This window comes from Orycteropus afer, unplaced genomic scaffold (genome assembly GCF_000298275.1).
Source record: "Orycteropus afer afer isolate SDZICR_OR568_19922 unplaced genomic scaffold, OryAfe1.0 scaffold00647, whole genome shotgun sequence".
NCBI classification, from domain to species: Eukaryota; Metazoa; Chordata; class Mammalia; order Tubulidentata; family Orycteropodidae; genus Orycteropus; species Orycteropus afer.
In genome coordinates this window covers 939,790-955,145 of record NW_006922234.1, presented here as the reverse complement: position 1 = coordinate 955,145, position 15,356 = coordinate 939,790, and the positions used below count along the sequence as shown (strand labels likewise).

The following is a 15,356-nucleotide window of genomic DNA, read 5'->3' as shown; positions in this document are numbered from 1 at the left end:
AGGCACTATGCTACCAGAGCTCCTTAGCGAGCCCTAGCTACCCTCATTTTATAGAAGCAGGGGCTCAAGAGAGGTTCAGTTGTTCAAGGACTTGATCACACAACTAGGTCCTGATGATTTCCTTTGGATGATACAGCTGATGGAGTCATTAGTAATAAATTTAGAAAGTGAATAACTAATCATCAATCTTGTAAATCCGTTTACTTTTAAAGATTCTTCGTGTGAAATATAACACTAGTACAGAACAGTGCATGCAACAAGTACCCCTTTTAACTACTCCCTATCTACTGCACCTATTGGTCCACTCCATCTTTTGGCTTAAAAACAAAGTGTACCCAGCGTTCCAGAGACTGGAGGCAAGGCTGTCTTCATTGTGATGCGCTATGTCCTGACCTTCTCTGTCCTTTAAATACAGGAGAGTATAGTACACTTGATCTCTGAAAAGAGCTATTATAATTATTGGTAATTTGTAATGTTATAAAGTGTTCTCATGGACATTTCTGCCACTAAGTAGTCTAGTCTACCTGGTTTTGAACATTAAGTCAGTGAAATCATGCAGTGTGTATTATTTTGAATCTTTCTTGTTTTCTTACTCAAGCTTGTGTTTTCTATACTCAGCCGTATTGTGTGCTGCTGTTTGGTCATTTTCATTTGTGTGCAGAATTCCATTGTATGAAAATACCACTGGGGAGTGTTGACTGACATTGCAGGGTTTCGGGTTGGGCTCCTCCCGGTCTCCCCGTGCGTGCGTGTGCGTGTGCGTGTGCGTGCCCTGTTGGAGGGTCGAAGTTGAATTGCTAGCTCAGGGACCTGCAGCTTCTCTGCATCGTGTCCGGTGGCAATGACTGAGAGCCCTGCTATTCATAGGTTCTTAGCAGTGCTTGCTGTTGTCAGCCTATTCAGTTTCGCCTGCCGGTCGGTTACGTTGTGGCAGCCTCCTTTGCTGCTTAGTTACGTGGTGGAACCGGGCAGCTTTTGTGTCTGTCTGTGGGCCACTTTGCTCTCCTCTTTGAAGCCCCCCTCACGTCTTTTGCCAGGTGGTCCTCGCTGCGGAGCTGGAGGTCCTTGTATGCGCTGAGTCCGGCCTTGGCCAGTGTGTGCGGTGCAGCTGTTACCGTGCGGGCTGTGTTCTCTGCTTGCCTTTCATTGACTTTATGGTGTTTTCAGTTTTTTTTAAATCAATCTTTACCTCAGTGGTCAGTGGGTTTTGTGTCCTATTAAGTAATCTTTGCTTACCCTGTGTTCTAAAATGTGTATTGTTTTACCTTTCACCTTTAGATTCATAATGTACCCGGAATTGGTTGTGTATTTTAGTGTACAGTAGGTGCCTTATTTCATTTTATCCCATATAGAATATCCAGTTGTCCCAACTTAATTTATTGCAAAACCATACTTTTCCCAATACTTGCTGTACCGCTTCTGCCATTTATCAAGTATCTGTGTGCATGTCTGCCACCTTGTTCTTCAGAAACGTCCTGCTGTTCTTTTCACATTTTTTGTTCTTTTTAAACAGTTTTATAGAGGTATACTTCAATAAGGCAAATACATTGGCATGTCATACTCTGAACATATGTTGTTGTTGTGTGCCGTCGAGTTGGACCCAACTCATAGCGACCCCTCCTTGGGTTTCTGAGGCAGTATCACTACGGAAGTAGATTGCCCCATCTTCCTTCTGAGGAGTGGCTGGTGGGTTTGAACCACCAGCCTTCTGGTTAGCAGTCAAGTGCCTTAGGCACTACGCTACCAGAGCTCCTCTGAACATATGTAGAGGATACAATTTGATAAGTTTTGACACATGAACACACCCATGAAACCAGCACCGCAATCAAGATAATGGACAGGTCCATGCCCCCAAGTTTCTCTGAGCCTCTTTGTGATTCCTCTCTGACCCTTCCTGCCCGTCATTGGTCACTGCGTACTGCTTTACATTTGCTAGACTTGTATATAGGAATCATCCGGTATATACACTTCTCATCTGTGTTCTTGCAGCACAGTTGTGTTGCCCTGGATCCATGCTTTTAGTGTATCGGTGGTTCATTGCTTTCTTATTACTGACTAGTGTTCTGTTGCATGGATATACCACAATTTGCTTTTAGCCACCTTTGCCGGACACTTGGCTTGTTTCCAGTTTTTGGCTGTTGTAAATAGAGCCACTGTGAACATTCACATACAAGTCTTTGAATGAACATATGCTTTCATTTCTTTTGGGTAATTACCTAGGAGTAGTGTGCCAGGGTCATATTGTAGGTGAGTGTTTTAAGTTTTGAAGAACCTGACAGACTGTGTTCTCAAGGGGCTGTATGGTAGTTTGGTTACCTGTCACCTTGGCTGGGCCTCATTGAGCGGCTGGGCAGCTAGATGCAGTGAGTCCCTGTGAGGAGACTGGTCATCAGCCCCACGGTGGAATCTACTGGAGCAGCTGGGTAGCAGCCTTAGGGCTGTGGGCTGCTGCCAGGACACAAGGAGCAGCTGGGAGGAAGGTCTGCAGCTCTCGGCACACTTGACTCCTGCATGTAGCCAAGTCGTTCAGCAGCCTGCCATGTGGTCTGCCGATCTTGGGACTCTTAATGGACTTGAATTAGTGGCCCACCATGTGGTTTGAGAATCTTGGGACTGTGCCATTTTACTTGTTGACCTTGGCTTGTTAGCAGCCAGCAGCTGCCTGAGTGAAGAGGCACCTCCTAGCTCCAGTGGGCTGGGAACAAAGGGCAGGACTGAAGCCCAAGGTTGAGGGCCTTTCGTCTAGCCCTGAGAGCTTGGCACTTTGAATTTGGACTTCTAGCCTCCAAAACTGTAAAAGAATACACTCCTGTTTGTTTCAGTCACCCACCTATGGTATTTCCTGTTAGAACACCACGAAGTAACCAAAACAGGCTGTCTCACCTTCCAGCGTCATCAGCAGTGAGTGTGTCAGGGTTCCAGTGTCTCCACGTCCTTACTGATACGTGGTATTGGGCTTTTCATCACAGTCATCCCAGTGGGTATGAAATGGTCTCCTATTAGGGTTTAGTTTTGCAGTTCCTAATGAAGGAGCTCTGATGCCATAGTGCCTAACGCATGTGACTGCTAACCTGAAGGTTGGCGGTTCCAGCCCGCCAGCCACTCTGTGGAATCTACTTCCACAACGATTTACCACCTCGGGAGCCCAGCGGGGGTTGCCGTGAGTTGGAACCGCCCTGGCAGGGGGCATTCAGGGAAGGAGCCCTGGAGGCACCAGGTCATGGCTTAGCAGTGGCTGTGCTTTCTCATTTTTTTCTGCCAACTTTAAGGTCAGTGGTTTGAACCCACTCAGCCAGCGTTTTAGTTCAGTGGGAGAAATACCTGGAGATCTGCTTCCGTAAAGATTGTAGCCAAGAAAACTGGGCAAGTTGGGGCCAACGCCACAGCACGTGACGACAGTGCCGGATGGGTCAGCATCTCTTCCGTGGCTGACCGCCCCCCCCATCTGTCTGGTCTATCTTTGGCGAGGCTCTGTTCACGTCTTTTCCTTCTATGTTTATTGGGCTATTTGTTTCCTCATTGTTGAGTTGTGAGAGTTCTTTATGTATTCTGGCAAATCCTAGATCAGGTATGCGATCTGCAAATATGCTTCTCTACCCTGTGGGTTTCCATTATCTTAATCATGTCTTTGAAGAACAAAAGTTACTATTTTGAAGTGCAGTTTATCAACTCTTTTTTTCCTGAGAGCTTGAGCTTTTGGGGTCCTGCCTGACCCAGGATCGCCAACATTCTCTCCCATGTTCTCCTCTGGACAGTAGTGGATGGAGATGTTACAGTAGCATGGCCCAGCTTGAGATGCCTTTTGTATATGGCTCACCGTAAGAAGCCAAGCTTCTTCTATATGCTATCTGTGAATGTGCAGCACTTGGCGACTGGCGCTGGACTTTCCTGCTGCACGGGGGCACTGGCCTGTCTCTGTGCCACTATCCCACGATTTGGATTGTTCTGACTGCACGTTTGTCGCTCCTGCTGAAAGCAGCTGTGTAAATCTTGCAGCATTGTTCTTTTTCAGAGTTGTTTTCCCTACTTAAGATACTTAGAGTTTTTCACATAAATTGTAGAATCAGCTTGCTGTCAATTTCTATAAAGTGGCCTGATGAGACTGGACGTGGACTGGGTTAACTGCATGAATGCTGGCATTTAAAACTGTGAGAGTCACCTTTGAACAACATAACCCTAACTGACTTGCTCAAGACCAAAGAAATGGGGGAGCCAGGGCTCAAATCAGGGCCTTTGCTATTTCTGTGTGCCGTGTGTCTTGTGGTGGCTGGCGTCCTGTAGGGCATGGGAAGGAGATGGCGTATCAAGGTAAGTAGAATTGCACATTTGTGTACACTTGAGAGCCCATCAACTTACCTGATGTTGGTTTGGTTTTTGTAGGTGCACAGGTTTCATATTCCAGAAGGTCGGGAAGTTGGCAGCAACAGCTGTGGGCGGTGGATTTTTTCTCCTTCAGGTGTGTATATAAAACGTTCCTAGGTGTTTGGACATTTTGCTTGCTCGATAAGAAATGCAATGTGGGGAGCTTGAAGCCCTACCATCGTCCACTACACTGCCTTTTGCATGTTTTTAAAGCTACTGGCCATGTGAGTCCAAATTCATCACTTTCTGGTCACATTTTATAAAATGGGGACCAAAGGACATTTTCCTTGTCATAGTTCCCTTGTAGGGCTTTTACAGCCAGTTGAAACATTAAGTAAATATGATTACAAAAATAGAAGGTGAGAAGCCAGTGCCCTGTGGAATGCTTTCTTCTCGTAAGCTAAGCTAGTCTGTTTCACAAGGAGCATCAATCCCAGGACAGCAGGTAAAAAGCATGGGTGGATAGTGCGGTGGTAGTAATACCACTTCTCAAACCCGACTCTCCATCGGAGTCGCCTAGGAGTTTGCAAAAATACTAACGCCTGGTCCCTGCTAGAGATTCTGATGGACTGTCTGAATGGACAGAGTGAAATTGAAACATGCAGGAAGAAGGCCAGTGACTGGCTGGGATCTGATAGGTCATGGCGAGATGGTAAATGTGCTTGACTACTGGCTGAAAGGTTGCTGGTTCAAACCCACCCAGAGGCACCTTGAAAGACAGATTTGCTCCGAGAAGGTCATGGCCTTGAAAAGCACACGGAACAGTTCTGCTCTGCAAACGTGGGGTCTCTGTGAGTTGGAATGGACTTGATGGTGACTGACAACCCCAACCTGTTGCTGTGGGTCTCCAGTCAGTTCTGACTCATGGAGACCCCAGGTGACAGAACATAGTGCCTAAGGCACTTGACTGCTCACCAGAAGGCTGGCGGTTCAAACCCACCAGCCACTCCTCGGAAGGAAGGTTGGGCAATCCTACTTCCGTAGTGATACTGCCTCGGAAACCCAAGGAGCGGTCGCTCTGAGTCGGGTCCGACTCGACGGCACATAACAACAACAACAACAACAATCAGTTGACTGGGAGCTCTGGTAGCATAGTGCCTAAAGCACTTGACTGCTAACCAGAAGGCTGGCGGTTCAAACCCACCAGCCACTCCTCGGAAGGAAGGTTGGACAATCTACTTCCGTAGAGATACCACCTTGGAAACCCAAGGAGCAGTCGCTCTAAATCGGGTCCGACTCAACGGCACATAACAACAACAACAACAGCAACAACCAGGCTTTGCAGCTGTCATCTTTGGAGAAGCAGACTGTCTCATCTTCCCTCTGCAGAGGAACTAGAAGTACATCTGTGGAACCTGACCCAGGAAGATAGGCAGCTGCTCGACCCCATGCCCTTGACCCATCTCCCTTCCCAGCAGCATTTATTAAATAATTCTTCCCTTTTCCCATGATTGTGGTTCAAAATCCCTGCATGTATGGATCTAACTGTACTTCCTCTGTAATAAGCCTTGATATTTGGTGGAGCCCTGGTGGCTCACTGGTTAACTGTTGAGCTGCTAACCACCAGTCACTCTGTGGAAGAAAGATGTGACAGTTTGCTTCTGTAAAGATTGACAACTTTGGAAACCCTGTGGAACAGTTCTCCCCTGTCCTCTAGGGTTGCTATGAGTTGGAATCGACTTGATGGTGGTGGATTTAAGGAGGGTGGGGCAATCTACTGCCGTAGTGATACTGCCTCGGCAACCCAAGGAGGGGTCACTATGACTGGGTCTGACTCGACGGCCCATAACAACAACAACAACATACTGATTTTTTAAATTTCATTTTGAACTCTGCTGCTAGTGCACGGGAATCCAGTTGACTTTTATATTTGGGCCTTTGCTAAATGTACTCATAGGTTTGGGTTTTGGTTTTTTTATTGGTAGAGCAGTGATTTCTCCTGACAAAAAGCAGCAGCCTGTGTTTCTGATTTTTGTCACTTCTCTTGCAACCCTAGATTGCAAACCATACTGGCTACATCAAGGTCGACTGGCAGCGTGTGGAGAACGACATGAAGAAAGCTAAGGAGCAACTGAAGCTCCGGAAGAATGGCCAGATATCTAATGAAGTCAGGAGCAAAGCGGAGGAGGTGAGGATGCCTTCTGTCCCGTGGGAGTAGTGGGTCAGAGCTGTGCTGTGTGGGGTGAGGAAGTCCAAGGAAGGGTCTGGTCTTGGAGTCAGGAACCAGACCGAGGTGTCTGAGTCAGATGACTGGGCAAATGACTTTCACTCTGATCGAGAAGAAGAGGCGGCAGGGAGCAGTGGCAGACAGGGCCGGCAGCCAGAACCGGTAAGGAGAGCGGGGGACAGCCCCAGGTGGCAGGGAGCAGCGGCAGATGGGGCCGGCAGGAACAGGTAGGGGGAAGCCCAGGACGCGGTGGAGCAGTTGAAACAGGTGAGCGAGACGAACTTCTCTGTTGGATTGTCATACTGGGGTGGCTTGCATGTCACTGTGAGGCTGGAGGCTGTGCGGGATGCTCACGGGGGACTGGTTTTTTAGTGGAGCTTCCAGACTGAGACAGGCTTGGAAGAAAGAAGAGGCCATCCGCTTCTCAAAGAATTGGCCAGGGAAAACCTTATGCATAGTAGTGAAACACTGTCTGATACATTAATGGGAAATTTTATGAAGAGCCCTGAAGCATTGCCTGATACAGTGCTGGAAGATGAGCCCCTCGGGTTGGAAGGCACTCAAAATACGACTGGGAAAGAGCTGCCTCCTCAGAGTAGAGCCAACCTTAGTGATGTGGATAAAGTAGAGCTTTCGGGGCCTCCATTTGCTGAAGTGGCACGACTCAATATGAGAAGAAACAGCTACAAACATCCATTGATAATTGGAACATGTAATGTATGAACATGGAATGATTTTTGTTACTTCCTCTGGAACTGTAGATTACAAACCATGCTGGCTACAAAAAGGTCGACTGGCAGTGTTTGGAGAAGGACATGAAGAAAGCTAAGGAGCATTACAGATGCTTACACTTACCGATGCATTTAGGAAAATTGGAAGTTGTTAAGAATGAAATGGAACACATAAAGATTGATATCCTAGACATTAGTGAGCTGAAGTGGACTGGTTTTGGCCATTTTGAATCAGACAACCATATGATCTATGTTGGGAATGGCAAATTGAAGCGGAATGACGTGGCATTCATCATCAAAAAGAATGTTTCAAGATCTATCCTGAAGTACTGTGCTGTCATTGATAGAATTATTATATCCATACACCTAGAAGGGAAGCCAGTTAGTACTACTATGATTCAAATTACGCATCAACCGCCAAAGCCAAAGAGGAGGAAATTGAAGATTTTTACCAACTTCTGGAGTCTGAAATTGACCAAACATGCAATCAGGATGTGTTAATTATCACTGGTGACTGGAATGCAAAAGTTGGAAACAAAGAAGAATCACCGGTAGTTGGAAAATTTGGCCTTGGTGACAGAAATAATGCTGGAGATCGCATGGTGGAATTTTGCAAGACCAATGACTTGTTCATTGCAAATACCTTTTTTCAACAACACAGACATGGTGGCTGGACCTCACCAGATGGAATACACAGGAATCAGGTCAACTACATCTGTGGAAAGAGGTAATGGAGAAGCTCAATCTCTTCAGCCAAAACAAGGCTAGGAGCTGATTGTGGAACAGACCATCAACTGCTTATTTGCAAGTTCAACTTGAAGTTGAAGACAATTAAAACAAGTCCATGAGAGCTAAAATATGACTTTGATTACATCCCTTCTGAATTTAGAGACCATTTAAGGAACAGATTTGATGCATTGAATACCAGTGACCAAAAACCAGAGGAATTGTGGGATGACATCAAGAACATCATCCATGAAGAAAGCAAAAGGTCATTAAAGAGAGGAAAGGAAGAAAAGACCAAAATGGATGTCAGAAAAGACTCTGAAACTTGCCCTCGAATGGAGAGTAGCTAAAGCAAATGGAAGAAATACAAGATAAAAGAGCTAAACAGAAGATTTCAAAGAGCAGCTCAAGAAGACAGAGTCAATTATTATAATGAAATGTGTGAAAACATGGAAAGCCAAAAGGGAAGAACATGTTCAGCATTTCTCAAGCTGAAAGAGAGCTGAAGAGGAAATTTAAGCCTCGAGTTGCGATATTGAAAGATTCTATGGGCAATATAGTGAATGATGCAGGAAGCATCAAAATAAGATGGAAGGAATTCACAGAGTCACTGTACCAAAAAGAACTGGTCAGTGTTCATCCATTTCAAGAGGTGGCATATGACCAAGAACCAATGGTATTGAAGGAAGAAGTTGAAGCTGCACCGAGGGAAGCGGCGAAAAACAAGGCTCCAGGCATTAACAGGATACCCATTGAAATGTTTCAACAAACGGATGCCGCCCTGGAGGCTCACTCGGCTCTGCCAGGAGATTTGGAAGACAACTGCGTGGCCAACTGATTAGAAAAGAACCATATTTGTACCCATTCCAAAGAAAGGTGATCCCACCCAATGTGGAAATTATTGAACAATTTCATTAATATCGCATGCAAGTAAAATCTTACGGAAAATAATTCAAAAACCGTTACAGCGGTATATTGACAGAACTTCCAGAAATGCCAGCTGGATTCAGAAGAGGATGTGGAACAAGGGATATCACTGTTGATGTCAGATGGATCTTGGCTGATAGCAAAGAATACCAGAAAGATGTTTACTTGTGTTTTACTATGCAAAAGCATTCGATTGTGTGGATCATAACAAATTATGGATAACATTGAGAAGAACGGGAATTCCAGAACGCTTAATTGTGCTCATGAGAAGCCTGTACATAGACCAGGAGGCTGTCGTTTGAACAGAACAAGGGGACACTGCATGGTTTAAAATCAAGAAGGGAGTGCGTCAGCGTTGTATCCTTTTACCGTACTTACTCATTGTGTGTGCTGCACAGATAATCTGAGAAGCTGGACTGTATGAAGAAGAACCGTGGTGTCAGGATTGGAGGAAGACTCATTAACAACCTGTGTTATGCAGATGACACAACTTTTCTCACTGAAAGTGAGGATGACTTGAAACACTTACCAATGCAGATTGAAGAGTACATACAGTCTGCAGTATGGATTACACCTCAGTATAAAGAAAACAAAAGTCCTCAGAACGGGACTAATAAGCAGCATCATAATAAATGAAGAAAAGATTGAAATTGTCAAAGACTTCGTATTACTTGAGTCTACAATTAACACCAATGGAAGCAGCAGTCAAGATTTCAGACGTCATATAGCGTTGGGCAAATTGGCTGCAGAGGACTTCTTTCAAGTGCTGAAAGGCAAAGATAACTCCTTGAGGACTAAGGTGCGCTTGACAGAAGCTGTGGTATTTTCAGTCACTTCATATGCACGTGAGAGCTGGACAGTGAAGAAGGAAGACTGAAGAAGAATTGATGCTTTGAGTTGTGGTGCTGGCAAAGAATGCTCAAAGTACCGTGGGCTTCTAAAAGAACTAACAGGTCTGTCCTGGAGGAAGTGCAGCCGGAATGCTCTGTGGAGGCGAGAATGGCCAGACTTTGTCTCACCTACTTTGGTCTTGTTGTCAGAAGGGACCATTCCCTGGAGAAGGATGTCATGCTTGGCAAAGTGGAGGGACAATGAAGAAGGGGACGGCCCTCAGCAAGATGCGCTGACACGGTAGCTGCAGCGATGGGCTCGGGTCTAGGAAGGATCGTGGGGCTGGCCCCGGACCGGGCGGTGTTTCGTTCTACTGTGCATGGGGTCACTGTGAGTCAGACTAACAACTGACTCAAAGCAGTGATGGCACCGAACAACAACAACAACAACAAGAGGAGTGAGTTTGGCCACAGGGGAGGGGAGGGAAAGGGTGAGGAGTTGGTCAGGGAAAGACGAAGGTAGCTGGGGTGTAGACACGAGGTGGAGGGAGAGGTGAACAGGTCGCTTGCTTTTCGCGGAGAGTTGGGTGGGTCTGCTGCTGTGAAGGCACGCGCAGAGGGCGTGGGTGAAGTTCGAGAATTCCGTCTCGGGTGGGTCCCTTAGCTCAGGAGTCAGCGTTCGTTAAGATCGACGACTTCTTTCTCCTCCTCATCCACCATGTGCCCAACACATCTGGTCACAGGGTCCCTTTGGGCAATGTCCCAATCAGCTGACACAGCTTTAAGGGTGAGAGAGCTGAAGTTGTTGATTCTGATGGGGTGTTTTAAGGGTGAGACAACCGAGGTTGTTGATTCTGACGGGGTGTGGGTGGTTCCTCCCTGCCCTCTAGGGCCGCTAGGAGCCAGAATCCATGGGATGGCGCTTGACTGGGGCGGGTGGTCCACCCTCGTGTGCTGAGCCGACCATGTGCTGTCTTCTGTCCACAGGTGCTGTCATTTGTCAAGAAGAACGTGGTTGTGACTGGGGGCTTCTTTGGAGGCTTTCTGCTGGGTATGGCATCTTAAGGCGACAAATGCCTTCCTGTGTTTCTAGGGGTTTTTCCAACTGGAAGCCTCTACACTCCATCCTAGGACATTGAGTCCCTCCTTTTCTTCCGCTCCTCCCGTGCCTTCCCTGGCAGATCCAAATAGCCTTCTGTTACAAGTTACCTTAGTATGGACCTGACTTGAACTTGCTGCTGATGTGAGAGACGATGGATGTTACGTTCTCCTCCGGCACTTTCCCCATGTGGCTAGCCTGTAGGTCAGCAAGAATATTTCTTTTCACTGTGTCAGATGCCAGATGGCTCGCCGAGGATGATGAGCAGATCCTCAAATGCTGGAAAAGAAGTAGCATGTAGACAACTTGTTACGATGTGCTCAATACATTGGCCTTTTAAGCATCAAATACTTTGCTATCTCGGTGTCGACTTTTTCTTGGTTTTCTATCTGTTATTGTTACCTTGACAAAAATGACAGCATAAACATTGTAATTGAAAATTCTGAATATGAACTGAAGTGGTGAAGGTGCTATATTTGGTGGGAAGGTCTTTAGGGGAATAAAGTATTCACGGTGTATTCACGGGAAAAGAGTGACTTCAGGTGGGGCTGGGAGGAAGCGCTCAGATTTTATTTCATAGCAAAGATTTCATGTAAGCTTTGAGGTCTGAAGTACTCGTCCCATCTTGTCAGCACATTAATAAGTAGCCATAGCTTCTTGGAACCAATTCTCATACTCTTTATTTTGTCAGTAGGACATCTAATATTTGAACCACACACACAAACTTTTTTTTTTTTGAGAAGTAGCATTCAGAATTGAAAAAGATAGCACATAAGAAATTATTTCCATCATCAGATGTAGTCTGCTGTCTCCTGATGATCCCATTTGGTCCTAATGACCTGTGTATGTGTCTGCAACTCCACTAGAATATAAGCAAGATGTCCTATAGGGTCGCTATGAGTCAGAATCTACTTGATGGCATTGGGTTAGGTTTGTGTATGAACCATCCTAAAATCGTGAGTTGTTGTTGTTACGTGCCGTCGAGTCGAACCCAACTCATAGAGACCCCTCCTTGGGTTTCCGAGGCAGTATCACTACGGAAGTAGATTGCCCCATCTTCCTTCCGAGGAGTGGCTGACGGGTTTGGACCGTCAAGTGTCTTAGGCACTATGCCACCAGAGCCCCCAAAATCGTGAGTATGAGCCCCTTTCTTGCATATTTTTCTACAAGGACGTAAAAGCTTTTGTCATTTTTATTGTGGAAACTTCTCATCATATAAAGCAGTGTAGAAAATAGTACAATGAACCCCCGTGTATCCATCACCCACTGAAAAGCCATCCCCAAATCATTGTCACACCTGTTTTATCAATTATATTGAAATAAATACCAAATGTATTGCTTCATCTACAGGTATTTCCGTATGTGTCTCTAAAAGGTAAGGATTCTTTTTTAAAAACAATTTGAAAAAAATAATAAATACATTATTATCACCAAAAAAAGTTATAATTCTTTAATATCACTGAAAATACAGTCTGTGTTCAAAATTCCCCTCTTGCCTAAGTGTTGTTTTCATTTGGTTTGTTTGAATGAATCCACGGAAGGTCCACACAGTCAGATATTTGCACTCAGATCTCCCCCTCCCCTCAGTATATATTTATTGGAAAACTTGTGTTATTTGTTGCCTACTTTCCCACTTTCTGGATTTTCCTGATTGTGTCCCTATTGATCATTGCTTAGATCTAGCCTGTCAGTAGGGGTCTGAAAAAATGCTAATATTTTGTCAATTCTTCATTTGTTCGCATGACTGCTTAGAGAAACTTTCTTTCCTTGGTTCCCTGTGGCTTGTGCAGGTTAAAACCTGCTGCTTTACGTTTTCCACTAGTGTCCACTTGAGTTCTGTTCTCAGCAGTGTCGAGAGGTGACAAGGGAGATGGGGGTGGGTGAGGGTGCGTGTCCGGGGCAGCATGAAGTCAAGGACTGAACATACCTTTGGTGCATCCGGAACTGTGCACGGGCTCTGTGAGCGCTTGCTGCGGACACGCTGATAAGCTTACCAGTCGCTGTTCCATGGACTTGACCACTCCAGGTAAAAAGAGCCAGAGCCTCCTGTTACTTTTTGCCAGTTCACCATGCCTCCCCTGCCAGGTTCCAGCAGGGCAGTGCAAAGGGCTCCTCGTGGACACTGGGGCACACAGCGGGCCACATTACAGGTGAGGACTGCTGAGCTTGGAAGAGCCCTCATGGTGCACTGGTCCAGCTCTCAACTGTTAACTGAAAGATTGGTGGTTTGAACCCTCTATCCACTCTGTAGGAGAAACATATGGCTGTTTCTGGAAAGGTGACAGCCTTGGAAACCCTATGGGGTAGTTGTACTCTGTCCTATAGGGTCACTAGGAGTCAGAATTGACTTCACGGCAGCGGGTTTAATTTGGGGTTATAATGAGTGGTAACAAACCTGCAGTTTGTTGGGGTGGGGGGATGTTACCTCAGTTCTCAAGGTTGCTTTTGCTGCAAGTATAGCCCTTAGAAGGGAGCTCTGGTGGCATTTGACTGCTAACTGGAAGGTTCGCGGTTCAAACCCACCAGCCACTGCTTGGAAGGAAGATGGGGCAATCAATCTACTTCCATAGCGATACTGCCTTGGAAAACCAAGGAGGGGTAGCTATGAGTTGGGTCTGACTCCATGGCACATAACCACAGCCCTTAGAAATGACTCGGGTATGTAGTGCTCAAGGCCTTTAGCTGGCACACTGAGAAGGGGCAGGGGCACTCAGAGCCCATGGAGATTGCATCTCCCAGCAATCTCTGGGCCCCTTTCTGACCCATCTGTGGCCAAAGTTGAATTTGTACGTGAGCACGTGGTATTTGTCTACGCACAGAGCTGTAACTTCAAGTCTGTCTGAGCTGCCGCGAGACTGGAGAAGGCCAGCAGCTCCATGATGGTCAGCCTGGAGGTTTATTAAGGGCTTGCTTAACTGAGGGGATGTCTTCGGTGGTGGCAGGGCAGGCTTGCGTCTCCATGTCCCCCAGAAGGAGGCAGGAGGTGTTCATTGCTCTGCTGAACAGACAGCTGTGTGTCAGGGTCCTGGACCTCCACGCCACCCCCCCCCAGCAGGTGTCAAATGAGTGCCTTAGTAAGAAGAAGAGGTAGCACCAAGCAAGTGTGTAGCCATAGTGGGCCTTGCCAAAGCCTGTCGCTCTCCACTACCGCACCAGCCATGAACTAGTGTGGGGGCCAGTATTTGGATTTGCATTGCACGGGTCAGATTATCAGGTGCAGCTACCGCTTGAAATGCAGTGCGCTGATCATGCTCTTTGAGCTGTGCGTCCGTTCTCACCCTTTTTGGCAGAGTTGTTCCTCCCTCATGAGCATAAACTCACTGTCCTCTGAGGTTGCTATCGAACCTTTTGTGTTGCTGTTGGCCATTTGATCCCGTAGAGATCTTGTTAGGTGCTGTCGAGTCGTCTGCAACTCATAGTGACTCCATGGCCCCTCCCTGCCCATCATTGCAGCCACTGCATCAGTCCATCTTGCTGAGGGCCTTCCCCTTTTTATTTGTCTCTCCACTTAACCAACCATGAGGTCCTTCTCAAGGGAACGGTCCCTTCTGACCACATGAGCAAAGTAGGTGAGACAAAGTCTGGCCATTTTAGCTTTCAGGGAGCATTCTGGCTGCACTTCCAGGACAGATTTGTTCGTTCTTGTAGCAGACCATGGTATATAGATCTTAAAAGAGCATAATTCTGAAGGCAGAACTTCTTTTATTTACTAATTAAGCTAAACTCTTACTTGCTTTTAAAATGGCTTCAGCAGATCTTTCTGGTTTAAGGTTTAAAGATGATGTCAGACCAACCATTTCAGGGGTTCATCCACCCTCTGGCTCCAGAAATTGTAGAGTCCATATAAATTGAAAAATCTGTTCTGCCTCTTCCCCCATTTGGTCAGGGTCCTCTGGGAGCTTTAATTAAAATGGTCAGTAGTGGTAGCTGGCCGCCATCGAGGTCTGGTCACATGGCGGAGGAGGCTCATGGAGGCGATGAGGCCACATCCCATGTCCTGTCCATCCCTCCTTTTTCCCCTTGCTGCAAGTGCCAACGTTCTTCCTTTCCCTCCACCGCCCTGCACTTGCTGCCTCCCTACGGAGGCCTGTGACCGCCTTCATCTTCCAGGCATCCCTTCCTTGCACATTGTCCTTTTGTCCAGGGTGACAAATTTGCAAAGCGTCTATAGCATTTCTTACCTTTCACTCCTCTTGTCCTGAGCATTGCCTGGGCGGTGATCCCCTTCTGGGGCCATCTACACTCCGAGCAAACTGTGTCACTTAGGAAAGTGGACCACTACCTCTCAGTACCCTGGGCTCATGGCTGGCTGCCCTGGAAAGCTGTCCAGCTGACAGTTTCCAGGGCAGCTGTGGTGCAGGGTAGTAAATTACTTAGTGTGGCTTTTCTACCCATAAGTCTTTGTAAAGTCCAAGGTGGGATTTTCTATGAGCAACTGAGGAGGTCCTGATTGCTGAAGGTGTCCACCTGGAGTACTTCTGTTGGGAGTGGCACAAAACAATGTTCTGGGAGGT

General features: G+C 46.7%; 1 protein-coding gene across 1 annotated transcript in view; it reads left to right on the top strand.

The window, feature by feature from the left end:
- Positions 1–10,808, top strand: part of FUNDC2 (FUN14 domain containing 2) — a 15,204-nt gene extending 4,396 nt beyond the window's left edge. Inside the window, exons 3-5 of the mRNA XM_007956644.1 lie at positions 4,381–4,456; positions 6,359–6,490; positions 10,731–10,808. Coding sequence (XP_007954835.1) covers positions 4,381–4,456; positions 6,359–6,490; positions 10,731–10,808 — 286 coding nt within the window. The remainder of the gene's footprint in view (positions 1–4,380; positions 4,457–6,358; positions 6,491–10,730) is intronic.
- The last annotated feature ends 4,548 nt before the right edge of the window (positions 10,809–15,356 follow it).